Here is a 25,238-nt window from a genome sequence, read left to right as displayed (position 1 = left end):
CTAGCGCAATGGACTAGGATCTCTGAGACTGGGGTTCAAATTCCTTCTTGGTCATGAAGCTTACTGAGTGACTTTGTGCCAGTCACTCAAGCTCAACCTACCCACAAGAGGGCTGGGAAGGTGAAACAAGAAAGGGAGAGTCTTGAACACCAGTCTGACTCTTTGGAATGTGCTACATATTCAGACGCTGGAAGATGCTGTCGTTCGGTTCATCTCGGCTTGCTCATGTCCACTGTTCAAAAGGCTCATAAGAGAGTTCTTCCAATTACCCAAGTCCTGAGCCTTTAATATAATAGTTTAGTCTGGGTCTCAGACTTAGGTATACGTGTGTAACTCCAGGAGGCACCTTTCCATATGTGGAATGGTGGTTGATGTGAGGCTTAAGACAGATGAAACCCAGGTTCAAAGCCCCACTCTCTTGTGAAATTTGCTGAGTTACCTTGATCTCTTCCTCTCTCTCTCTCAGCCTCAGGGTTGTTGTAAAGATGAAACAGAGACACACAGAATGTTGTCCTGAGTTCTTTGGTCAAAGGCTAGGATTAAAATGCACTAAGTATATAAATTTAGCATAGGGCTTTAACCCTAGCCACTGCAAAATCCGCCCTTTTTTCACCTTAGGTGGGCACGACAGTTGGTCCCCTTCCTTGAGCTCAGCGACCTCGAGACTGGACTACTGCAATGCCCTCTACATGGGGCTGCCCTTGTCTCGTACCCGAAAACTGCAGTTGGTGCAGAATGCGGCGGACAGGCTGTTATTGGGTCTCTCTATACGGGAGCACATACAGCCAAGGCTGCGGGAACTGCACTGGCTGCCAATAGTATTACGGATCTGCTACAAGGTGCTGGTTATCACCTTTAAAGCCCTATATGGCCGAGGACCTGTCTACCTGAGGGACCATCTCTCCCCACATGTTTCCCAGAGGGTACTCAGATCTGGATCGCAGAATTTACTGTCAATCCCTGGGCTGTGGGAGGCGAGACTGAAGGCTACCAGAGAGAGAGCCTTCTCAATTGCGGTCCCCCACTGGTGGAACCAACTTCCAGAAGAAGTAAGGGCCTCGCAGGACCTTGCTCAGTTCCGCAAGGCCTGTAAAACAGCCCTATTTCGACTTGCCTTTAGCTGGTGTAGACGCCCAACATCACTGAATGTAATGAAATCAACACTAGCAACCAAAATTGTTTTAAGTCGTTTTAAACTGTTTTAATATTATTTAATTAGCATTAATTGTTCACATTTTAATTGTTTATTTACTGTTTTGGTTTGATTGTTGTTAGCCGCCCTGAGCCTGCTTTGGTGGGGAGGGCGGGATATAAGTCCGAGAAATAAATAAATAAACCCACCCACAATAAGGTTGGTATCTTTCAGGGCTGGTACTGGGGTCAGGATCTTTGGGCAGCTGCAAAAGGTCCACTTCTGCAGAAGGGTCCAGTAGTAGAAGAAGAAGACTGCAGATTTATACCTGGCTTTTCTCTCTGACTCAGAGTGGCTTACAATCTCCTCCCCCACAACAGACATCCTGTAAGGTGGGTGGGGCTGAGAGGGCTTTCACAGCAGCTGCCCTTTCAAGGACAACTTCCTGCAATAGCTCTGGCTAACCCAAGGCCATTCCAGCAGCTGCAAATGGAGGAGAGGAGAATCAAACCCTGTTCTCCTAGATAAGAGTCTGCACACTTAACCACTACACCAAACTGGACCTCCTGGCCCACTGTTGTTCCAGGTACTTGCTTTCCACCAATTTAGGCAAGGGAGCAGCTAGGGCAGCAAGCAGAAGGAGCTGCTCTCTTGCTCTATCCATATTGCTAGGGGAGGAGGGACTGCTCCTCTTCCTTGCCATGTCTTTGCCTGATGGATCTCTGGCCATATGAGTAGAATGCCATGCTGAAAGGAAGGTGTGAGGCCATCCTGTTGAGGGTCATATGAACATATGAAGCTGCCTTATACTGAATCAGACCCTTGGTCCATCAAAGTCAGCATTGTCTTCTCAGACTGGCAGCGGCTCTCCAGGGTCTAAGGCTGAGGTTTTTCACACCTATTTGCGTGGACCCTTTTTTGGAGATGCCAGGGATTGAACCTGGGACCTTCTGCTTCCCAAGCAGATGCTCTACCACTGAGCCACAGCCCCATTCATGGCTCTCCAGGGTCTCAAGCTGAGGTTTTTCACACCTATTTGCCTGGACCCTTTTTTGGAGATGCCAGGGATTGAACCTGGGACCTTCTGCTTCCCAAGCAGATGCTCTACCACTGAGCCACCGTCCCTCCCCAAACATATGAAGCTGCCTTATACTGAATCAGACCCCCCTGGGTCCATCAAAGTCAGCATTGTCTTCTCAGACTGGCAGCGGCTCTCCAGGGTCTCAAGCTGAGGTTTTTCACACCTCTTTGCCTGGACCCTTTTTTGGAGATGCCAGGGATCGAATCTGGGACCTTCTGCTTCCCAAGCAGATGCTCTATCACTGAGCCACCGTCCCTCCCCTGACTGGCAGCGGCTCTCCAGGGTCTCAAGCTGAGGTTTTTCACACCTCTTTGCCTGGACCCTTTTTTGGAGATGCCGGGGATTGAACCTGGGACCTTCTGCTTCCCAAGCAGATGCTCTACCACTGAGCCACCGTCCCCCCCAAACCCAGACCAAACCCTGGTGCTATTTGACAAGATGCCGAATTCTCTGCCCAGCTCAAAGGTGGAATGCATCCCTTAGTTGCCAGGTCACGAGGTGCTGAGATTGCAGGGCGACCCAAGGGCTTCTCAGCTCTTTTGTGTAGACAAAGCATTGCTTGGCCAGGTAATCTAGTGATGCAGGGGTTAGAAATGCTGCAGTCAGATCTCTTCTATACAACCAGGGGAAGTACAGGAGCTTTGTTTTGCTTTGCACACTATTTGGGTTCAGGAGTCAGGGTTTTAAAAAATGACTCTGTCTTTTAGGGAAGAAAGCAACTGCTGTAGAGGCTACCATCATCTTGAATATACGTACTTTTTTTCCAGCAAGGGAAAGGACTGTAGCTGCAATGTGGGGTAGTCCAAGGCCAAGAAGTGGAGGGGGGAAGTATAGACAAGGGTGAATGGGGGGGGGGGCAGACCGAGAGCAAAAAGGTATCATGTGTCAATGTGGTAATACCTGCATGCCCACATCTACTGTTGTGCTCAGCAACTAGCTTGGGGTGGGGCATTCCAAGAGATGGGTGGGGAACCAACACAACCAATCACCTTCCCCCCTCCCTTTCATAGATTGGGTGTCCTATAGCTGCAGATCCCATTTTCTTCAGAGGCTTGCCAATCCCCAGCTGGGAGCAGATCACCCGGTTTGGAGGCCCTCCCCTTGCTTCAGGGTTATCAGAACGTGGGGAGGGAAATGTCTGCTGGGCATTCCATTATACCCTATGGAGACCGGTTCCCTTAGGGTATAATGGAGAATCAATTTGTGGGTATCTGGGGCTTTGGAGCCATTTTTTTTTATGTAGATGCACCAAATTCTCAGCATAGCATCTAGTACCTCTCCTCAAAAACTCCCCCGAATTTCAAAAAGATTGGACCAGCGGGCCCAATTCTATGTGCCCCAAAAGAAGGTACCCCCATCCTCCATTATTTCCAATGGAGGGAAGGCATTTTAAAGGAAATGGTCCCTTTAAATGTGATGATCAGAACTCCCTTTGGAGTCAGACCCGGCGCATGGGGTTCTGCCGCTCGAGGCAGAACCCCAACACGCACCCTCCCCCAGTCCATTTTTTGTGTGTGCGCTTTGCGCACGTGCGGCCTGATGACATCACCCAGAGGTGACGTCACCCAGAAGTGACAACATCATGCCAGCACTCAGCACATCGCCTCCGCAGCACTTGCTGAGTTCAGCAGGCTCTGTGGATGAGAAGCACTGTTTTTCCTTGGCTTTAAGGGGTCGGGGAAACTACCCCTTAAAGCCAGGGGAAAAAACCAGCATTTCCCCTCCACAGTTAGGGTTGCCAAGTCCAATTCAAGAAATATCTGGGGACTTTGGGGGTGGAGCCAGGAGCAAGGGTGTGACAAGTCTAATTGAACTCCAAGAGAGTTCTGGCCATCACATTTAAAGGGACCACACAACTTTCTAAATGCCTTCCTTCCATAGAAAATAATGGATAGGGGCACCTTCTTTTGAGGCTCGTAGAATTGGACCCCCTGATCAAATCTTTTTGAACATTGGAGGGGGTAGTTTGGGGAGAGGTACGGGATGCTCTACTGAAAGTTTGGTGCCTCTGCCTCAAAAAACAGCCCTTCCAGAGCCCCAGATACCCGCAGATCAATTCTCCATTATTTCCTATGGGAAAAGCCTCCATATGGAATAACAGAGTTTCCAGCAGACATTTCCCTCCCCCCCCCCCGCTTTCTGATGGCCCTGAAGCGGGGGGAGGGCCTCCAAACCGGGGGATCCCCTGCCCCCACCTGGGGATTGGCAACCCTATCCGCAGCGCTTGCAGAGTTTGGCAAGCGCTGCGGACGGGAAGCAAGGCTCGGGGACGGTGCAAGTGGGGAGGGGGTGCCTGCCCCTGATGGGAGCTGGTGCCCTAGGCATTTGCCAAAGTTGCCTACGCCCACACACTGGGCCTGTTTTAGGGTTGCCAAGTCCAATTCAAGAAATATCTGGGGATTTTGGGGGTGGAGCCAGGAGACATTAGGGCACCTCCTTTAGGGGCTCATAGAATTGGACCCCCTGGTCCAATCGTTTTGAAACTTGGGGGATATTTTGGGGAGAGGCACTAGATGCTGTACTGAAAATTTGGTGCATTTACCTCCAAAAACTGCCCCCCCCCCAGAGCCCCAGATACCCGTGGATCAATTCTCCATTATTTTCTATGGGAATAAATCTCCATAGGGAATAACAGAGTTCCCAGCAGACATTTCCCTCCCCTCCCCCCGCTTTCTGACGACCCTGAAGCGGGGGGAGGGCCTCCAAACCGGGGGATCCCCTGCCCCTACCTGGGGATTGGCAACCCTAGCCTGTTCGGTGTTCAATCGTGCTTGTCACAAATTTGCTCTCAGCTCCAACCCCAGTCTCCTGGCTCCACCCCAAAGTCCCCAGATATTTGGAGCCTTTACCTCAAAACACAACCTCTCCCAGAGCCCCAGATACCCATAGATTGATTCTCCATTATACCCTATGGGAATCGGTCTTCATAGGGTATAAAGGAGTGCCCATCAGCCATTTCCTCCCCTCCATCCCCCGCTTTCTGATGACCCTGTAGTGGGGGGGGGGGGAGGGCCTCCAAATCAGGAAATCAAATGGGGATTGGCAGCCCTACATTTTATGCTGGCAGAGGGATTTGGAGAGAGTGGAGCTCATGACTTTGCCAGTGCCAACAGGGCTTACACGAGATGTGGTATATTTATTGTATATATGTAATGGTACAGTCTGCTCCGCCCCTAATATCTGTGTGGTTTAGTTTGGTCCTATTGGGTGGAGTTCCTGTTTCAGTTTCTTGTTTTGTATACCTGCTGAAGTCATCTGTTGTTAGAGTTATCTCCTTGCGAATAACTGTCTGATGCTTTGAGCCACCTTGTCTCTGCTGAATGGAACTGAAAAAGGATGCCTAAGTGAGTACTCCAGTCTGAGAACCCACAGCCAAAGTGGAACATACATTCCTCCTAAAGCAATAGAGCATTTCAAGCCTCCGTCAGACATGAATTTGCGAGATGTGTTTGCAAATCCTATCAAGAAGACCCTGGCAGAAGTTTTCACAGCTTTCCAAGCCCCCTGTGAACCAGAAAGAACGCTATGTTTGAGAGATACTAGTTTTGGCAATTACAATACAATGAAGCATCTGGAAAAATTATTTTGCCACTGAGCTTAGATAAAAAGCACAGCTTTGTGAGCTTGGTCCTGAGGATCTCCTGTTAAGGGACAAGGTTGTATTCAGTATAAGGGATTGCAAAATCCTGATCTCACCCTCTAGCAAGCAATTGATACGTGCAGAAGGAAGGCTCTCACAAATGTCCAGGCCTGTAGACGCAACACTGCACCCTATGGAGCAAAAGTGAAAGTGTTCCAGCTCCAGCCACCATACACACCTGCCCCAGCTAAACTACATATGAACATATGAAGCTGCCTTATACTGAATCAGACCCTTGGTCCATCAAAGTCAGTATTGTCTACTCAGACTGGCAGCGGCTCTCCAGGGTCTCCAGCTGAGGTTTTTCACACCTCTTTGCCTGGACCCTTTTTTGGAGATGCCGGGGATTGAACCTGGGACCTTCTGCTTCCCAAGCAGATGCTCTATCACTGAGCCACCGTCCCTCCCCTAATGATTTGCGATAAATGTGGAAGCATATAGAGCCTAGGCAGTGCCCAGGCTTTGGAGCTACTTGTTACAAATGCTCAAGGGAAAAAAAAAACATTTTGCTAAAGCGTGCAGAAGGGAAGCAGAATATTCAAAGATAGAAAGGGATGTGGAAATGCTGTTAATGGGCTTGCTGTCTACTCTTGAGTGCTCTAAGGCCTGGCGCAGTAACCATGGGAGGTCTCCCAGTCTCTTTTAAACTGGACAGTGGAACTGAAACAAACACCATCCCTACTGCAGTGGCTAAAGCTTTGAAGGAAAAAGTGCACCTTATAAAAACACCAGTTGATTTTGGGAGCGCCTGCATAAAACCCTTAGGGGCAATTGTGGCTCACAGCAGAGCAGGCCCCAGTAAAGCCCAGAAGACTTTTTGTGTGATTGTTAATGAGGTCATTCCATTGCTTGGAAGAGAAGCCTGCATCAGTCTTGATCTCCTCAAGCGAGTCCACTCGTTACCTCTTTTTGTACCTGGACCAAGAAATGACCTACTCAGATGTTTTTGAAGACTTGGGTCAATTTCCTGGCACTCACCACATCTTTCCGGACGCATCAATCCCTCCTGTTGTCCGTGCGTGTAGAAAGATTCCCCTACTACATTACGAACCAATTGAAGGATGCAGTTCACCAACTGGAAGCACAAGCCATCATCACAAACATTACAAAACCCGCTCCTTGTATCAGTGGCCTAGTGATCACACAAAAGAAAAATGATTCAATATGGATTTGTCTTGATCCACATGATCTTAATAAGGCAGTGTTTAAGCAGCATTTCTCTATTCCCATTGTTGAGGGTGTCAGGAAAAACTTGGCTGGGGAGAAGCTGTTTACCATCCTAGATGAAAATGATGGCTATTGGTAGGTAAAACTGAGCAAAGAATTGTGCACCTTTAACACCCATGGAAAAGATACCACTTTAACAGATTCTATTTTGGTATATGGTCAGCAAGTGAAGAGCCCCGTGGCACAGAGTGTTAAAGCTGCAGTACTGCAGTCCTAAGCTCTGCTCACGACCTGAGTTCAATCCCCGGCAGAAGCTGGGTTTTCAGGTAGCCGGCTCGAGGTTGACTCAGCCTTTCATCCTTCCGAGGTCGGTAAAATGAGTACCCAGCTTGCTGGGGGGAAAGTGTAGATGACTGGGGAAGGCAATGGCAAACCACCCCGTAAAAAGTCTGCCGTGAAAACATTGTGAAAGCAACGTCACCCCAGAGTCAGAAATAACTGGTGCTTGCACAGGGGACCTTTCCTTTCCAGCAAGTGAATTATTTTAGCTCCTCCACTAACATCTATGTGATTTAGTTTGGTTCCATTGGATGGAGCTCTTGTTTCAGTTTCCAGTTTTGAACGTTTGCTGAAGTTATCTGTTGTTAGAGTTGTCTCCTTGCAAATAAATGCCTAATGTTCTGAGTCAGCTTTTGTCTCTGCTGAATGGACCCGAGAATGGGTGCCTGACTGAGAATTCCAGTCTGGGAACTCACAGCCAAAGGGGGACATTACAAGACTAAAGCATTATGCATCACCTCCTCCACTGTGTGTATGCATGTGTAAGAGACGCTGGAGAACATTGCATCTAGGGCCCACTGTGGACCTATTGCTGTACACTAGAGGGGGGGGGAGGGGCTGTGGCTTAGTGGAAAAGCCTCTGACTTACATAAATAAGGTCCCAGGTTCAATGCCTGGCATCTCCAATTAAAAGAAACAGGCCACAGGTGATATGGTGTGCCACTGCCAGTGTGAGTAGACAATACTGGTCTTGATGGTCTGATTCAATATAAGAGATTAGGGTTTGTAGAATCTTTCGGGCTCAAGTACCATGTTCTACTGGAGAAAGTTTTCCTTCCAGATGCACAGCATTCCTTCTCAATGCATAGCAGCCAAGAAGGTCAGAGCGCCTGCTCCGGCTGCAACGCCACTGAGGATGTTCTCCGCAGCCGAGAACGAAACGTCTGGAAGGAAAACTTTCTCCAGTAGAACACGGCACTTGAGCCCGAAAGATTCTACAAACCCTAATGATGTTACCAGCCGTGAAAACCTGAAATCTTTGACAATATAAGACAGTTCCATGCATATTTACTTTCCCAGACCCTTCATGTGAATGTAGCCAGAGCAGGGCCCTCTTTCACCCTTCTCAGAGCTCCTAAGATAATATGCTTCTTAACGAAGAACAGAAATGAACTCTAGGATATCCTGTATCATAATATTATTGCCCAAAGCAATGGCTTTCCACCTTTCCAGACCCAGAACTCACCAAGCAAGGGACTCACAGAAGTGTACACCAGGAAACCATGGGACCGTATAGTTGAAGGGGAGCAAGAGTTATGCCCCTGTTGGTGTCCAGCAAGGACATGGGCAGCAGACCAAGAGAGTTAAGGCCAGGAAACAGAAGCCAGGCACCAGTGATATACAAGCCAAGATCTGAGCAACGGAGGAGCCCTTTCCAGCTGGGGTGACTTTCACTTCGCCAGTCTATTACTCCTTTCAGCATGCGTGAAAAGAGAAGCAAGAGCCATGGCATCATTGCTTTTTTGTGCTAACTCTAGAGAGGCTTCCAACCTAGCATGCAAGACACCTGAGAATCCAAACCACTGGCTAGAAGACCACTGGACTAATAACGTGTGAACAAAAGAATCTGCCCTTCCCCGCAAATGATCACGGCAGAGGCAATGCCTTGACGGATCAAAGCAAACCCCAGCTACTGCCTCCTATACTGGTTAAGCCAATGGCTCTGCTCTTTCAACCTTTCTAGATCCAAGACCCACCTTTAGCTCACAGATTCAATAAGCTAGAGCACGCAGCAGAAATTAGACTCATGCGGCAGGTAAGCCCTGTCCTCAGCCCCAGTCTCCCACCCTTGGAAAACTGAGGAGGAGGAAAAAAACTGGCTGAAAACGGTCTTCGTAATGACACTCTGGCTTGTTTCACACGCATTAAATTTCAATCCACTTTGCAACTGGATTTTACTACGTGAAATGGCAAAATCCATTTGCAAATGATTGCTGAACTGGACTGAAACGGCATTATTTAGCACATGTGAAAGCCGCCCCCCCCCGGGGGGATTTTCCTGTCTTTATCATCTTCATCATAGACACTCCCCTTGCTTTGTGCACATGCTCACTAACGACATGTTCCTCCCCAAAGCAGCAAAACCCGACAGCTCTGTAGAAGGTTCACCATCCAAGAGGTGAGTTCTGCAGCCCACCTGCCCATGGACTGACGGCCACTGGACTTAAGCATTTGTAAGCAAAAGTAAGACACTTCTCTCCCTTCCAAATGATCTCCAGAAGTATCAAATATGAAGTTGGAGGGGGGGGGGGAGGTTTCCTAATGTAGACTTGGCTTCCTTCCTTTCATCAGATGTGAGAAGTCTGCATTGTCCCATTAGTTAAGAGACACCATTATCAAAAGATATAACTGTACAACAGATAACACTGCAGCTCCCATTCCCTTCTCAGACTTGTCTCCTTCCCTGGTCCTTCTGTTACCCATAACTCCCTCCCTCCCTGTTTTAGCACCACTGTCCACTCTCACAACATGCATGCAGATGTCATATTATGGCTTTAATATCAGCTCTGGTTAAGAAACATAGAGGTGCGTGTGAGAGAGAGAAACCGCTAGAGAAGAAGGACTGAAACACAAAATGATCTGTGGCAAAATATTTAGGCCCCTTGTCTGGCTTATTGGCTTAGGCAGGAAGACAAAGATGGTTTCAATCAGTGGCGGACTGACCCTTTAACTCACTGGGGAAGTTCCTGGCAGGATGCTGGAGGCCGGAAGCTAGCTGAGTCCAATGGCCCTTGTGACACTGGCAGCTAGGGTTGCCAAGTCCAATTCAAGAAATATCTGGGGACTTTGGGGGCGGAGCCAGGAGACTTTGGGGGTGGAGCCAGGAACAAGGGTGTGACAAGCGTAATTGAACTCCAAGGGAGTTCTGGCCATCACATTTAAAGGGGCAGCACACCTTTTCAAATGCCTTCCTTCCATAGGAAATAATGAAGGATAAGGGCACCATCTTTTGGGGCTCATAGAATTGGACCCCCTGGTCCAATCTTTTTGAAACTTGGGGGGTATTTTGGGGAGAGGCACTAGATGCTAGACTAAAAATTTGGTGCCTCTACCTCAAAAAATAGCCCCCCCCCCAGAGCCCCTAATACCCGCGGATCAATTTCCCATTATTCCCTATGGGAATCGTTCTCCATAGGTTATAATAGAGTGCCCAGTAGACATTTCCCTCCCCCCTCACACTTTCTAAAGGGGGGGAAGGGCCTCCAAACCAGGGAACCCCCTGCCCCCTCCCTCTCTCTCACACACAAATACTTACTGGGTCTTGTTCCTGCAGAACTTTACTTGCTCTGAAAAGGAAAGCAAAAGAAAGGGAGGGGCCGTTCTCTGAGGAAACTGTTACTGACCCTTTGCCATGAAGCCCTTCCTTTTTCCTACTTCCTGCTCAGCCTTAAAGGCACACATTCTGAAAAGGGACCTGTTTGCAGGTTTCTAAACCTGCAGGAGCTCTAAAACTACAGGATGACTGTGGGGGCGGGGCTTCCCCACCGGCCAGCTGGCTGGGGGAGGGGGGAAGCCTGTCAAAACGGGGGATCCCCCGCTGGGACCTGGGGATTGGGGAGCCTAGGGCAGCATCTATTTTGTTGCTGTATTTGAAAATGAAGAACAATTTAAAAAAATTATACAAACAAATAAAAGCTCATTAAACGTGCATTTTGAGTTCTGAACATAGCCAAAGGGCCAAAAACTGATTCGAAATCAGGATATTCTGCAGATTAAAGCAACTGCATCAAAGGGTGCTGAGTCAGAGGGAGTTTACCCTTTCTTTTCATGCTTTTTCCAAGATTTAAAACACCCCTCCTGACTCTGAGCTGCCATTAAACTGGATGTAGGATTAGGCAGGAGAGGGGCTTAGATATCTATCATTTATTGCAGCTTTGAGAGGTTAGTGTGTGTGTGGGGGGGCGGGGCGTTGCTAAATCATAAATGTTTCATGGGTTAGCTATACGGTTGCCAAGTCCAATTCAAGAAATATCTGGGGACTTTGGGGGTGGAGCCAGGAGACATTGGGGGAGGAGCCAGGAACAAGGGTGTGACAAGCATAATTGAACTCCAAAGGGAGTTCTGGCCATCACATTTCAAGGGACTGAACGCTTTTTTAAATGCCTTCCTTCCATAGGAAATAATGAAGGATAGGGGCACCTTCTTTTGGGGCACATAGAATTGGACCCCCTTGTCCAATCCTTTTGAAACTTGGAGGGTATTTTGGGGAGAGGCACCAGATGCTACGCTGCACATTTGGGGCCTCTACCCCAAAAAACAGCTCTCCCAGAGCCCCAGATACCCACGGATGCATTCTCCATTATTTCCTATGGGAATACATCTCCATAGGGAATAATAAAGTTCCCAGCAGATATTTCCCTCCCCTCCCTTCGCTTCCTGATGACCCTGAAGCGGGGGGAGAGCCTCCAAACAGGGGGATCCCCTGCCCCCCACCTGGGGATTGGCAACCCTAGTTAGCTACCTTGTCACCATAAGACACTTCTGTGAACAGCAAACACCTGGACCTGCTAAAAAGCTTTTAAAAACATGGAAGCTACTAATGACAGATCCTTGGTGTTGTGCCTGATCCGCCCCAAGACTGGGGTACCACTATACCTGTTCAATTTGAGCCGTCTGAGTTGAAATACAAGGCCTCATGCTAGGCTTCCCAATCCCCAGGTCCCAGCGGGGGATCCCCCAGTTTTACAGGCTTCCCCCCTTCCCCAGCCAGCTGGCCGGCGGGGGAAGCCCCGCCCCCACAGCCATTATGCATCTCCATGAACGATTCCCATAGGGAATGATGGGGAATTGATCTGTGGGTATTGGGGGCTCTGCGGGGGCTGTGTTTTGAGGTAGAGGCGCCAAATTTTCAGTATAGCATCTAGTTCCTCTCCCCAAAATACCTCCCAAGTTTCAAAAGGATTGGACCAGGGAGTCCAATTCTATGAGCCCCAAAAGAAGGTGCCCCATCCTTCATTATTTCCTATGGAAGAAAGGCATTTTAAAAGGTGTGCTGTCCCTTTAAATATGATGGCCAGAACTCCCTTGGAGTTCAATTATGCTTGTCACACCCTTGTTCCTGGCTCCGCCCCATGTCTCCTGGCCCCACCCCCAAAGTCTCCTGGCTCCACCCCCAAAGTCTCCTGGCTCCACCCCCAAAGTCCCCAGATATTTCTTGAATTGGACTTGGCAACCCTACCTCATGCCCACTTGCTGTCTCCAAGACAATTCAAGGAGGCCCTGGAAGGGACCCATCTGAATTCCCGCCCCCCCATGATGTTTTAACGCAGTACTGCAGCTCTGACCTGACTGGGATTCTGATAACCCATCCTGCAACCCAGCAGCTATAAGGGAAGAAGCAACTGAGGAGCTGACACCAATCGACATTGCCACGGAGGGGTCCTAGCCAAGCGGCCCTAGAAGAGTTACTGGGCTTAGCCTGCTCCTGGACCCACCTGTGGCTCTCTGGACCCAGAGTCTGCCAAGAACCTTCCCAGTAAGTTAAAGGGCCAGTCCCCCCTTGCTTACAATGTCACTTCCAGGAAACCAGGGTAGTTTGATGGATGGGAGAAAATTATGCTGCCTTTAAGGGGAAGCTTGTCGGTGCCAAATTTGTGTGCACAAAAGCTGAACATAAAGTTTAGCGCCTGGCACAGAACTTGCTTCATGGGCCCATGCAAGGCAAACCACTCAGTATTCAGGACTGGGGAGATCTGGGTTCAAATGCGTGCCCTGCCAGGATGCTCAGTGGGCCCATTTGCAGCCTCATCACGCACAGTGTGGTTGTAAGCATACAATGCAGGGAACCACGCAGGATGCCCTGAGCTCCTCACAGCAACAGCAGGATACAAAGTGTGATGATCATCACATAGACAGGTTTTTTGAGTCAGTGGTGGGTTCTGGTGAGTGATAATTAAGGTGGGATAACAAATGCAGGTACCCCAGGTGGAGCTGGGAGGGGAAGGATTAACAAGGGCTAGAAAATAGGGGAAAGAGGAGAATTCCAGAATTGCAATGTTCATTTTTGTTCCAAAATGCAAGCAGCCTCCTGCCTCGATTTTCAGGTTTGCATATTGGGCAGAGCTGGAGCTGAGGCTCAGGGTTAAGAGAAGTTGCCTTACATGCGGTCGGTCCCAAGCTCAGACCCCGAGGCTCAGCATCCAAGGAAGCCTTCTCTGCCAACACGCATAGAAGACATGTTGCTGTTCAGTCGGACCACTGCTAGGGTTGCCATGCCAGCTCTGGGTTGGGGCATTCCTAGAGGATTTGCGTTGGAGCCTGAGGGGAGGGACCTCAGTCGGATACGATGCCATAGACTCTACCCTCCAAAGCAGCCATTTCCTCCAGGGGAACTTACCTCTGTAGCTTGGAGATCAGTTGTACTTCTGGGTGATTTCCAGTCACCAACTCAAGATTGGCAGCCTAATGACTGCTATGCTGGGAGCTAAGTTCGGCCTGCATGGGTGCCCTCAAGCCACAAATGTCAGTGAGCCAACGGGCCACATGATACAGCTCACACACGTGGCAGAGGAGGTAGCTATAAGCGGGGAGGTGGGAACATCAGGGGTGTTGCAAAAGGACAGGATAAGAGCAGTCCCTCTTGAGTATTCATCACCACCTTCCAGAATGGCAGGTGTGGGCGGGCAGGAGAAAGGAAGCAATGATGTAAAGGAAAGAGCACACTATACAAAACCAGCTTTCTCCCCTTGCTAATTTCAACCTTCGTTTGTCATTCTCCCAAAACTGGCAGTCACCCAGGAAGAGGCAGAATTTAAAACACAAATTCACAACCCCGCCCGCCCGCCCGAAACCCTTTCCCCAGTAGAATCATTTAAAAAACCCTCAGAGTTCAACCCGATTGTACAAAAAAGAGAGCCTTCCCCCCCACACACACTCTAGAGTGGGAAGGCATCGTTTCTTTGTATAGACCGTCCCAAGATGCCACAGGCCCACCGGGGGCCATAATGGGCTGCCTGTGGACAAGAGTTCCAGCTGACGCCCTTGGCAACCATTACTGGTTGTCACCCGGCTGATACTGAGGCTCTGTGGCAGTAAAATAGTCTTCAAGAAAGGACTGGAGGTATTCAAAGGTGGGCCGCTCCTCGGGCTCCTTCTTCCAGCACTGCACCATCAACTCGTGCAACGAGAGCGGGCAGTTCCCCGGGCACTGCATGCGGTACCCTCGTTCAACCTGCTCCAGCACCTCTCGGTTATTCATGCCTGCAGAAAAGGAACAGGGATTGCGTCAGCGCCAGGGTGGGGTGGGCCATGAAGTCTACTAGTACAACCATTTAAAAACATGTCTCGGTGGGTCGACGGACTCGCCCTGGTCCCAAGTGAGGGCAGCCCTCGCCTGGTACAGTACAGTACAGAAGCCCCTTGATTTTGCCATCAAATCACAGCTGACTTTACGGTGACCCAGAGGGATTTTCAAGGCAGGAGACATTCAGAGGTGGCCTGCCATTGCCTGCCTCCTCATCACGACGCTGGACTTCCTTGGAGGTCTCCCTCCAAATACTAGCCACGTGTCAACTCTACTTAGCTTCCGAGATCTGACAAGACCAGGTTAGCCTGGGCCACACAGGTCAGAGCCAGAAGCCCTTTAGTCCCATCAAAATTCTGGTCACCGCACCTCAAAAAGGATATTATAGCATTGGAAAAAGTGCAGAAAAGGGCAAGTAGAATGGTTAAAGGGTTGGAACCCTTTCCCTATGAAGAAAGGTTAAAACGCTTGGGGCTCTTTAGCTTGGAGAAACGTCGACTGCGGGGTGACGTGATCGAGGTTTACAAGATGATGCATGGGATGGAGAAAGTAGAGAAAGAAGTACTTTTCTCCCTTTCTCACAATACAAGAACTCGTGGGCATTCGATGAAATTGCTGAGCAGTCGGGTTAGAACGGATAAAAGGAGGTACTTCTTCACCCAAAGGGGGATTAACATGTGGAATTCACTGCCACAGGAGCTGGTGGCAGCTACAGGCATAGCCAGCTTCAAGAGGGGGTTAGATAAAAATATGGAGCAGAGGTCCATCAGTGGCTATTAGCCACAGTGTGTGTGTGTGTGTGTGTGTGTGTATATATATATATATATATATATATATATATATATATATATATATATATATATATATATATAATTGGCCCCTGTGTGATACAGAGTGTTGGACTGGATGGGCCGTTGGCCTGATCCAACATGGCTTCTCTTCTGTTCTTATGTTCTTAATCTTTTTGCCCTTCTCTTCGCACCCTAGTGGTTCTAGTGGTTCTAGAATTTCCACACAGATGGCAAATCCCTGGGTCAAACCAAGGCAGGGGAGATTGGAGTGTCTTCATTTGCATTCCTCACTCAGCCACAAAGTTCCCTGGGTGACTCCAGGCCTCTTTTTCAACCTACATTTCTTCCAGGGTTGTTGTGAGGATGAGAGGAAACTATGTGCATCACCCTGAACTCCATGGAGGAAGGCTGAGATAAAAATCTAAGAAATAATTACCTACCATTGAACATATGAACATATGAAGCTGCCTTCTACTGAATCAGACCCCCCTTGGTCCATCAAAGTCAGTCTTGTCTTCTCAGACTGGCAGCAGCTCTCCAGGGTCTCAAGCTGAGGTTTTTCACACCTATTTGCCTGGACCCTTTTTTTTGGAGATGCCGGGGATTGAACCTGGGACCTTCTGCTTCCCAAGCACATGCTCTACCACTGAGCCACCGTCCCTCCCCAAACATATGAACATATGAAGCTGCCTTATACTGAATCAGACCTTTGGTCCATCAAAGTCAGTATTGTCTCCTCAGACTGGCAGTGGCTCTCCAGGGTCTCAAGTGGAGGTTTTTCACACCTATTTGCCTGGACCCTTTTTGGAGATGCCAGGGATTGAACCTGGGACCTTCTGCTTCCCAAGCAGATGCTCTACCACTGAGCCACCGTCCCTCCCCAAACATATAAACATATGAAGCTGCCTTATACTGAATCAGATCTTTGGTCCATCAAAGTCAGTATTGTCTCCTCAGACTGGCAGTGGCTCTCCAGGGTCTCAAGCTGAGGTTTTTCACACCTATTGGCCTGGACCCTTTTAGTTGGAGATGCCGGGGATTGAACCTGGGACCTTCTGCTTCCCAAGCAGATGCTCTACCACTGAGCCATTGTCCCTCCCATCTTTATAAAGGTCCCTTTATGGGATTTTAGATTTTAAAAAGAAATTTCATGGCCGAATACTCTGTGTGTGTGTGTGTGTGTGTGTTGGGAAGGGGGTAAGACCACAAGTGTGTATGTGTTGTCAGGTGTGAAGTCGTCACACCACAGTCTCCCTAGTACAAGCTACGGAAATATACAGTAATAACAGAATAGGATTCCTTAGTACCGTGGCCCCTAGTGTTGTGCCCATAGGCCCGATGATGCTAATGCTGCAACTCCTTGTATTGATTCGTTTCTTCCCAAAATCAGCTTTCCCTTAAAGCTAAGAGCTAGTTCTGACTTTTCTCCACTTTATTGGAGCAAGAGGCGCTTCAGAAGAGCCCAGGAGACACTGCCTTTGTCTATGCAGTGAACACCAATTTCAAGACAGCAGGCCACACCATGGAAATACAAACACCCCAACTCCTCAACACTCTGTGGCTGGAATCTGTTTCCATGGCAGCCATGTTGGGATTGGTTCCCCCCACCTCCAAGTCAGACATTTTGTTATAATGCTCAACATTTGTTCTCAGAACTCCCCCCAAGTCTCCAGCAAGACTGGAGTCCCCGTCTTAATGGATTGTGTGTCCCATGATAATCAGAAGAGGGGGTGCTATACTGAGATTTTCCTCCTCCTTTATCACATTTTTATCCCATTATTCCTCCAAGGAACAAAGGACAGCACACACAAATCTTGCATCCTCTTACCCTCGCAATATTTGCTGAAGGCTGGGCTGTAGCCAGGGTGGGATGAGGGGCAGTCCTGCCCCACATGGAGCACTTGTGTGCTCCTAGCTAAGAATCCATTTACCCCATGCCCCTGAATTAAAACTCCTAGGGTCCATTGGGGGGCGGGGATGACTGTTAAAGCTATATTTCTGTAGTGAAGATAAACCCATTTTCTTTTTCTGATGGTTCTACGTTTTAAGTCTGATGCCCAGGAAAAGTAAACTTAGGGCGTTTTCGCACTTACCTTAAGCCGGAGCGACGTCCCTCTTCACCGCGCAGCGTCTGCACGGTTTTCGCACTAATTGCTCTGGAGCACCTGGAAGAGCCGCAAAGCCCCGTGCCTTTTGCGTCGCAAATGTAAACTGGTTTTTGGCGGTTTACATTTGCGCCGCAAAAGCCGCGGGACTTTGCGGCTCTTCCAGGTGCTCCGCAGCAATTAGTGCGAAAACCGTGCAGACGCTGCGCGGTGAAGAGGGACGTCGCTCCAGCTTAAGGTAAGTGCGAAAACGCCCTTGGTCATTATAAGCAGAGATTTCTCCTGCTTTTGTTTTATCAGGCAATCAATCCGGTTCTGAATCACTGGAGGCAGATATGTTTGCCTGTTTACTAATGTTAAGTTTGCTGTCTGCAAAATGTATTATTTTTATCAAGAAAACGCAACCATTACGAAGTACTAGTGAGCAAAATGCTGCTAAGGAAAGGGGCATCAATCACATTTTCCCCTGTAATAATGCTAGGAAAGGGCCATCACTGAAGACCAAATTAGAAACTGGACAGCCTCCTTGTGGCCACCATGGGGATGCTGCTCCCATGGGTCTGATTAGTACAGTAAGAAGGGGGGAATGCTGTCTTTCTTTGTTGGGACACCCCCTTAGGCCAAGGGTTCTCTGAAAAATACATTGGTCACCCCCCCCCCCCCCCCATGTATACTGTCTGGCTTGGTACCGTAATACATTATTGATTGATTCCACCCCTAAGGATCTCCTGAGAACATCTAGGCTGACCCACTGAGAAGGTATCCTTCTAGTGTGGTTCTAGCACAATAACAAGGTGACAGGGTAGACACCCTAGAATACCTTATCCCCAACCCAATAGCACCTGTGTAGTCTAGCATGTGGGGAAGAGATAAAGAGAAATATCCCAGAGAAACAAGCAAAGCCAAAAATGTATTTATAAAAGAAAGGTGTGTGTGTGTGTGTGTGTGTGTGTGTGTGAGAGAGAGAGAGACTGGATTTCAAAAAGGGATGGAAAAGGCCAAAAAACACAATACAGGGAAAGGCACAGAGAGGTTCAAATAAAAAGCAATACTTTTGAACCAACTAAGTTAAAATACACATTACCCAAGCTGTAGCAGGTTTCTCAGAGCATGTTCAGAGTTCCTTGCGGTAATAAGAGGTTGGAGGGGTCATTAACTCCTTCCCAACCTTCTGTGGATCCGACCCACTTTCTGCTGAAGACTGCAAACTGGCCCAGAGATCAGGCCCTGATTGCAGTGGGCTGAGGCACTCTTGTTCTCCCTGCAACTTATAAAGTGCCAAAATGGCTCGCCGCTCAGTGACTTCTTTGGCACTTGACAAAGTATGTGCACAGGGCAGAGGGGAGCAAGAGCACTATGCTGCAGGAAATCACTTTTAAATGGTGTCATGGTTCTTGTGGAAGCCTTGAGGACACTGTCATATCTAGTTTGGCCCTCAGTGATACGGTACATGCTTGGCATGCAAGAGGTCGTAGGCCCAGTTCCTGACATCTCCAATGAAAAGGAAAGCTGGGGGAAAAAATCCCAACTTGGACTAAAGAAGACAAAACCCACTCCTCAAAAGCAGACCCAGAGGAGGGCTATACCACTAAGATGGCTTTACCTGGATACGGTACCCGGCCCTTGGTCACAAGCTCAGTCAGGAGGATGCCGAAGGACCACACGTCTGACTTGATGGTGAATTTGCCATAAAGAGCTGCTTCAGGGGCTGTCCACTTGATGGGGAATTTGGCACCTGCCAGGAAAGAGACAGGGAAGACGTTGAGATTGCAGGAAAAGAAGCATGCCTAGGAATTACGCGTTAGACCATTGACTGGCTCACCCACCATAACATCTGCAAACTGACTTAAATCCTCAGAGCAGTTTCTGGTGACTGTGCCATCAGCCTGTCCGATATAAACCTCTTCAGTAAGACCTGTTTCAGGGTCTGTTATTTCTATCTTTATAGTAAAACACTCTCAGCCTTTGAAGAAACTTTAAACTTTATAGTAACAACTTCTTTACAGAGCTCTCCCTCGTTCTTGGCCTTCCCCTCATTTTGCTCAGGCCCAACTGAGGAAAAACAGAAAGTAGGCGTCGCACTTGCTCCTCCCAGGAACCACAATACAAGAACTATAAGACCAAGGGACTTTCTGCTAGGACGTCTGTCTTTTGTAGGTCTCCTCCTTGGATGGTATTCTCATTCTTCCTCAGGGATGTCTGACTGCTGAGATATTTTACCATGAATGGGAGATCTGGAGTGTTATTAATCTGGATTTCAAAGTATTGTCTTCTCAGACTGGCAGCGGCTCTCCAGGGTCTCAAGCTGAGGTTCTTCACGCCTACTTGCCTGGACCCTTTTTAGTTGGAGATGCCGGGGAATGAACCTGGGACCTTCTGCTTCCCAAGCAGATGCTCTACCACTGAGCCACCATCCCTCCTACATATGAAGCTGCCTTCTACTGAATCAGACCCTCGGTCCATCAAAGTCAGTATTGTCTTCTCAGACTGGAAGCGGCTCTCCAGGGTCTCAAGCTGAGGATTTTCACACCTATTTGCCTGGACCCTTTTTCGGAGATGCCGGGGATTGAACCTTGGACCTTCTGCTTCCGAAGCAGATGCTCTACCACTGAGCCACCGTTCCTCCCCACTGCATCAACAAACACTACAAGTTTGAGACACAAGTTGTGTTAAGAGGCAAAGATAAAAATGTAAAAGCGCATCCCTGCTTAGCCTGAGATTACATCCTTAAACAGAACTTTAGGCTGCATCTATACTTTCGACACAGCCGTTACGGCTGAATCAGTGACCTATACCTGCCTGCCTTAAGGCTTGAACAGGTAAGGTGAAAAATCACAGGCCTTGGGCTGTCCATCAAATGCAATCTGCAAGCCACTGACAAAGTGAGGAGCCCGGTTTTGAACAGAACCAAGTGAAGCTTGAAACCGTCCCGCTTCCTTGTATATGCCCAAGGCAATTTGAAAGTGCAGGAGTCAGCAATTTAGCTTTCACAGATGGGACTGGATGCCTGACATTCCTCTCGTCAGTCCAAGCCTTCCCTATCCCCATCTGATTCCACTCCTCCGGCGCCACAAATCACCGCTCTCTCTAGGCTCACTTGGTCAGTGCGCCGTCCTTGCGGGGCGAGCCTGACAACTCACCTTGGCGCGCTGTGTATTCGTTGTCCTCGATGAGTCGGGCCAAGCCAAAGTCAGCAATCTTGCACACCAAGTTGTCTCCCACCAAAATGTTGGCTGCCCGCAGGTCTCGATGGATATAATTCATCCGTTCGATGTAGGCCATTCCAGCTGCAATCTGAGCAAGACAAGAGGAGACAGCAAGCCAATGGCTCATCCATCTGTCTGTTACTGCTCTCTCCTGCATGAATTTCTACCCAAACTCCCTCTGGTATGCTAAGATAGCGCAGCAAGTCCACGAAAAGCCTTCTCCTATGATCAGTGTTTCTCTCCCGGGCAGCAAGATCCTTCTGGCAAAAAGTCAGCAGATGAAATACATGTAGCTGAATTTGCGAATGTAAATTTGATCCTTCAAAAAAAAGCTGTCTTGAGTCTTCCAAGGGAGGGGAAAAAATGTCCTAAAATGTCCAAGCAAACATCTTTGTAACATCCCCACTCCCCCCCCCCTGCCTTTCTTTGGTGAACATAAATACAACATTATGGGATGTACACCCCTGTGCGTCTGACGAAGTGAGCTCCAGCTCATGAAAACTCATGACAGAATATATTTTTGCACTGAACATGGGGAGGGCACGAAGACACGAAGCCACCTTCTACTGAATCAGACGACTGGTCCATCAAGGCCTGTGTTGTCTATTTACACAGGCAGAAGATCTCCAGGGTGTCAGGTCTCTCACATCACCTGCTACCTGATCCTTTTAACGGAAGATGCCCGGATTGAAACTGGAACCTTCTGCATGCCAAGAAGATGTTCTACCATTGAACCATGTTCCTTCCATGAGCATTTCTGAATGCCTACTCCAGTACTCCCATCTAATTCTATTCCAGAGAGCCAGTTTGGTGTAGTGGTTAAGTGCGTGGACTCTTATCTGGGAGAACTGGGTTTGATTCCCCACTCCTCCACTTGCACCTGCTAGCATGGCCTTGGGTCAGCCATAGCTCTGGCAGAAGTTGTCCTTGAAAGGGCAGCTGCTGTGAGAGCCCTCTCCAGCCCCACCCACCTCACAGGGTGTCTGTTGTTGGGGAAGAAGGTAAAGAAGATTGTGAGCCACTCTGAGACTCTTTGGAGTGGAGGGCGGGATATAAATCCAATATCTTCATCTACCTCCCAGGGTGTCTGTTGTGGGGGAGGAAGGTAAAGGAGATTGTGAGCCCCTCTGAGACTCCTCGGAGTGGAGGGCGGGATATAAATCCAATATCTTCATCTACCTCCCAGGGTGTCTGTTGTGGGGGAGGAAGGTAAAGGAGATTGTGAGCCCCTCTGAGACTCCTCAGAGTGGAGGGCGGGATATAAATCCAATATCTTCATCTACCTCACAGGGTGTCTGTTGTGGGGGAGGAAGGTAAAGGAGATTGTGAGCCGCTCTGAGACTCTTTGGAGTGGAGGGCGGGATATAAATCCAATATCTTCATCTACCTCACAGGGTGTCTGTTGTAGGGGAGGAAGGTAAAGGAGATTGTGAGCCCCTCTGAGACTCCTCGGAGTGGAGGGCGGGATATAAATCCAATATCTTCATCTACCTCACAGGGTGTCTGTTGTGGGGGAGGAAGGTAAAGGAGATTGTGAGCCGCTCTGAGACTCTTTGGAGTGGAGGGCGGGATATAAATCCAATATCTTCATCTACCTCACAGGGTGTCTGTTGTAGGGGAGGAAGGTAAAGGAGATTGTGAGCCGCTCTGAGACTCCTCGGAGTGGAGGGCGGGATATAAATCCAATATCTTCATCTACCTCACAGGGTGTCTGTTGTGGGGGAGGAAGGTAAAGGAGATTGTGAGCCGCTCTGAGACTCATTGGACTGGAGGGTGGGATATAAATCCAATATCTTCTTCTTCTTATTCCTCCAGGGCCACAAATCACATCTCTCCCTCCTGACTGCAGGCCTATTTTCACCCAGAGATGCCATGGTTTAATTTTTGTTAGTTGTACAACATTTCGATTCCCAAAATAATAATGCTTGCAATAAAATCATGTTCCCGAATTCAACCCACAGTACCAAAGTGGGGAAAGCCAGTCCCCAAACAGCGACGCACTAGCCCAGTGGGGAAACTTGGAAAGGGGTCATGGGGTATAGCGTGAAATCCAACAAGGGCACGAGGGGATGTAGCCTGCCTGCTTCTGTCACATTTAGCCTGGGCCTCCCTTCTGTCCCTCCCCCACATCTACTGCAACAAGCTGAATTCTGGACGGACCATACAGCGAGGGCAGAGGAAGAAGAGAGAAGACAGGCACAAAACTGCTTCTCCTTCTGCAGGGTGGGGGGGTTTAAAGCGATAAGCACATTCTTCACACTGTAGCTTGGTGACCCAGCAGCCAAGGGATGCCTTCCTAAGCTAAGGCTTGAAGCTTTAATCAACATAATTGCTAGATTGTTCAAACCAAGTGTGCCAGTTGATTAATCTGTTGGGGCAAACTGCCACGGAGGAGAGATATTTTAAATCAGCGACTGAAGGGCAGGCTTGTTTTTTTTTTTCTTCAGAAGCCCGCCAGGGAAGCTGATTTTGAAATTAAACCACCTCCGGCTTACCTGGGCTGCCATATCCACCAGCTGCGGTAGCTTCAGGAAGCGCCCGTCTCCGTCTTTTAAAAAATCCAACAGACTCCCTGTGGAGAGGAGGGGAAGGTCAGCTGCTGGTGGGAAGCCATTCCCCAACTGCTTCTTCCCACGCAGACCCAAGCCCTTCGACTGTGCTCTGTTTCCTGCTCTCCATTTCTGCTATTCTCTAGTTCCTGAGAGGCAAGCCGTGTACGATGGCTCCAACCCAAGCAGCTGGGCAGTCCCTCCCAACTTCATTCTGAGTTAGGAAGCAAAGCTCCAAGAACACCAGCCATCCACACTGCTTTGCTCTCACCATCTTCCATTCGGGAGCCCTCGGAATTTCCCACCAGCCACTCAGCTGACTGCCCCGACTCCTAGAGGTAAAGGTTTCTAGGATGCCTTTCAAGAATGCTTGAGATGCCCGAGTTCTCTCGCATCAGATTTCCTTGCTCTGATATCTTCAGAAGTTAATCTGGGGCAGGGGGAGGGAGGCTGCATTTTTGTTCCTAGTACATTTGCAAAGAAATGCATGCAAATGTGCCACGGGATGTCCAAACAGCCATTTCAAAAGCCGCGACTACAGATGTCAGCCATTGCTGCCTGACTCAGGGACACACGGCTGCTTTGAACCACTTCTACCTTTAAACCATTTCCATTGCATGATATATTGGCCAACCAATGCGGTGTGGTGAAGAATTAAAACAGGACTAGGGAGACATGGGTTCACACGGCCCCTGCTCCACCCTGAAGTTTATTCTGAAGCCTTGAGCTAGTTTGGTGTAGTGGTTAAATGCGTGGTTTGATTCCCCACTCCTCTACCTGCTAGAATGGGCTTGGGTCAGCCATAGCTCTCGCAAGAAGTTGTCCTTGAAAAGGCAGCTGCTGTGAAACCCCTCTCAGCCCCACCCACCTCATAGGGTTTCTGTTGTGGGGGGAGAAGATATAGGAGACTGTAAGCTGCTCTGAGTCTCTGATTCAGAGAGAAGGGTGGGGTATAAATCTGCCCCCACTTCACAGGGTGTCTGCTGTGAGGGGAGAAGATATAGGAGATTGTAAGCCATTCTAAATCTCTGATTCAGGAAGAAGGGTGGGGTATAAAACTGCCCCCACCTCACAGGGTGTCTGTTGTGAGGGGAGAAGATATAGGAGATTGTAAGCCGCTCTGAGTCTCTGATTCAGAGAGAAAGGCGGGGTATAAATCTGCCCCCACCTCACATGGGTGTCTGTTGTGAGGGGAGAAGATATAGGAGATTGTAAGCCGCTCTGAGTCTCTGATTCAGAGAGAAGGGCGGGGTATAAATCTGCCCCCACCTCACATGGGTGTCTGTTGTGAGGGGAGAAGATATAGGAGATTGTAAGCCGCTCTGAGTCTCTGATTCAGAGAGAAGGGCGGGGTATAAATCTGCCCCCACCTCACAGGGTGTCTGTTGTGGGGGGAGAAGATAGAGGAGATTGTGAGCCGCTCTGAGTCTCTGATTCAGAGAGAAGGGCGGGGTATAAATCTGCCCCCACCTCACAGGGTATCTGTTGTGAGGGGAGAAGATATAGGAGATTGTAAGCCGCTCTGAGTCTCTGATTCAGAGAGAAGGGCGGGGTATAAATCTGCCCCCACCTCACAGGGTGTCTGTTGTGGGGGGAGAAGATAGAGGAGATTGTGAGCCGCTCTGAGTCTCTGATTCAGAGAGAAGGGCGGGGTATAAATCTGCCCCCACCTCACAGGGTGTCTGTTGTGAGGGGAGAAGATATAGGAGATTGTAAGCTGCTCTGAGTCTCTGATTCAGAGAGAAGGGCAGGGTATAAATCTTCAGTTGTCTTCTTCATTCTCTTCCTGAGTCCTGACCTACCTCACAGAGTTGTTGGCATACCACTCCTGAGCTCCTCAGGAAGGGCATATTCCTCCATCACAGAGAGAAAAACCTTTTGTAATACATAATTGAAGGTCCAGAGATCCTTCCAAGTACACAAATCGCGGTGTTATAAAGATGTCCCTTTGAGAACACACGCATAGCTGGTCTTGAGGACAAAAG

The 25,238-nt window shown here is 48.9% G+C and overlaps 1 protein-coding gene and 1 non-coding gene across 4 annotated transcripts in view; both read right to left on the bottom strand.

The window, feature by feature from the left end:
• Positions 1-14,032: 14,032 nt before the first annotated feature.
• The window catches only part of LOC132585651 (proto-oncogene tyrosine-protein kinase Yrk), a 50,673-nt gene continuing 39,467 nt past the window's right edge, over positions 14,033-25,238 (bottom strand). For all 3 annotated transcript variants that reach the window (XM_060257506.1, XM_060257507.1, XM_060257508.1), the window contains 4 exons: positions 23,200-23,276; positions 20,639-20,792; positions 19,102-19,233; positions 14,033-14,559 (listed from right to left, as the gene is read on the bottom strand). In XM_060257506.1, the coding sequence (XP_060113489.1) occupies positions 14,351-14,559; positions 19,102-19,233; positions 20,639-20,792; positions 23,200-23,276 (572 nt within the window). In that variant the 3' untranslated portion in view covers positions 14,033-14,350. The remainder of the gene's footprint in view (positions 14,560-19,101; positions 19,234-20,638; positions 20,793-23,199; positions 23,277-25,238) is intronic.
• Positions 20,050-20,116, bottom strand: TRNAP-CGG (transfer RNA proline (anticodon CGG)). Its single transcript has one exon. It is a non-coding gene; the product is annotated as a tRNA-Pro (tRNA).

This window comes from Heteronotia binoei, chromosome 17, assembly GCF_032191835.1.
Source record: "Heteronotia binoei isolate CCM8104 ecotype False Entrance Well chromosome 17, APGP_CSIRO_Hbin_v1, whole genome shotgun sequence".
NCBI lineage: Eukaryota > Metazoa > Chordata > Lepidosauria > Squamata > Gekkonidae > Heteronotia > Heteronotia binoei.
The sequence above is the reverse complement of the archived record's forward strand: the minus strand, read 5'-3'. Positions and strand labels throughout refer to the sequence as shown.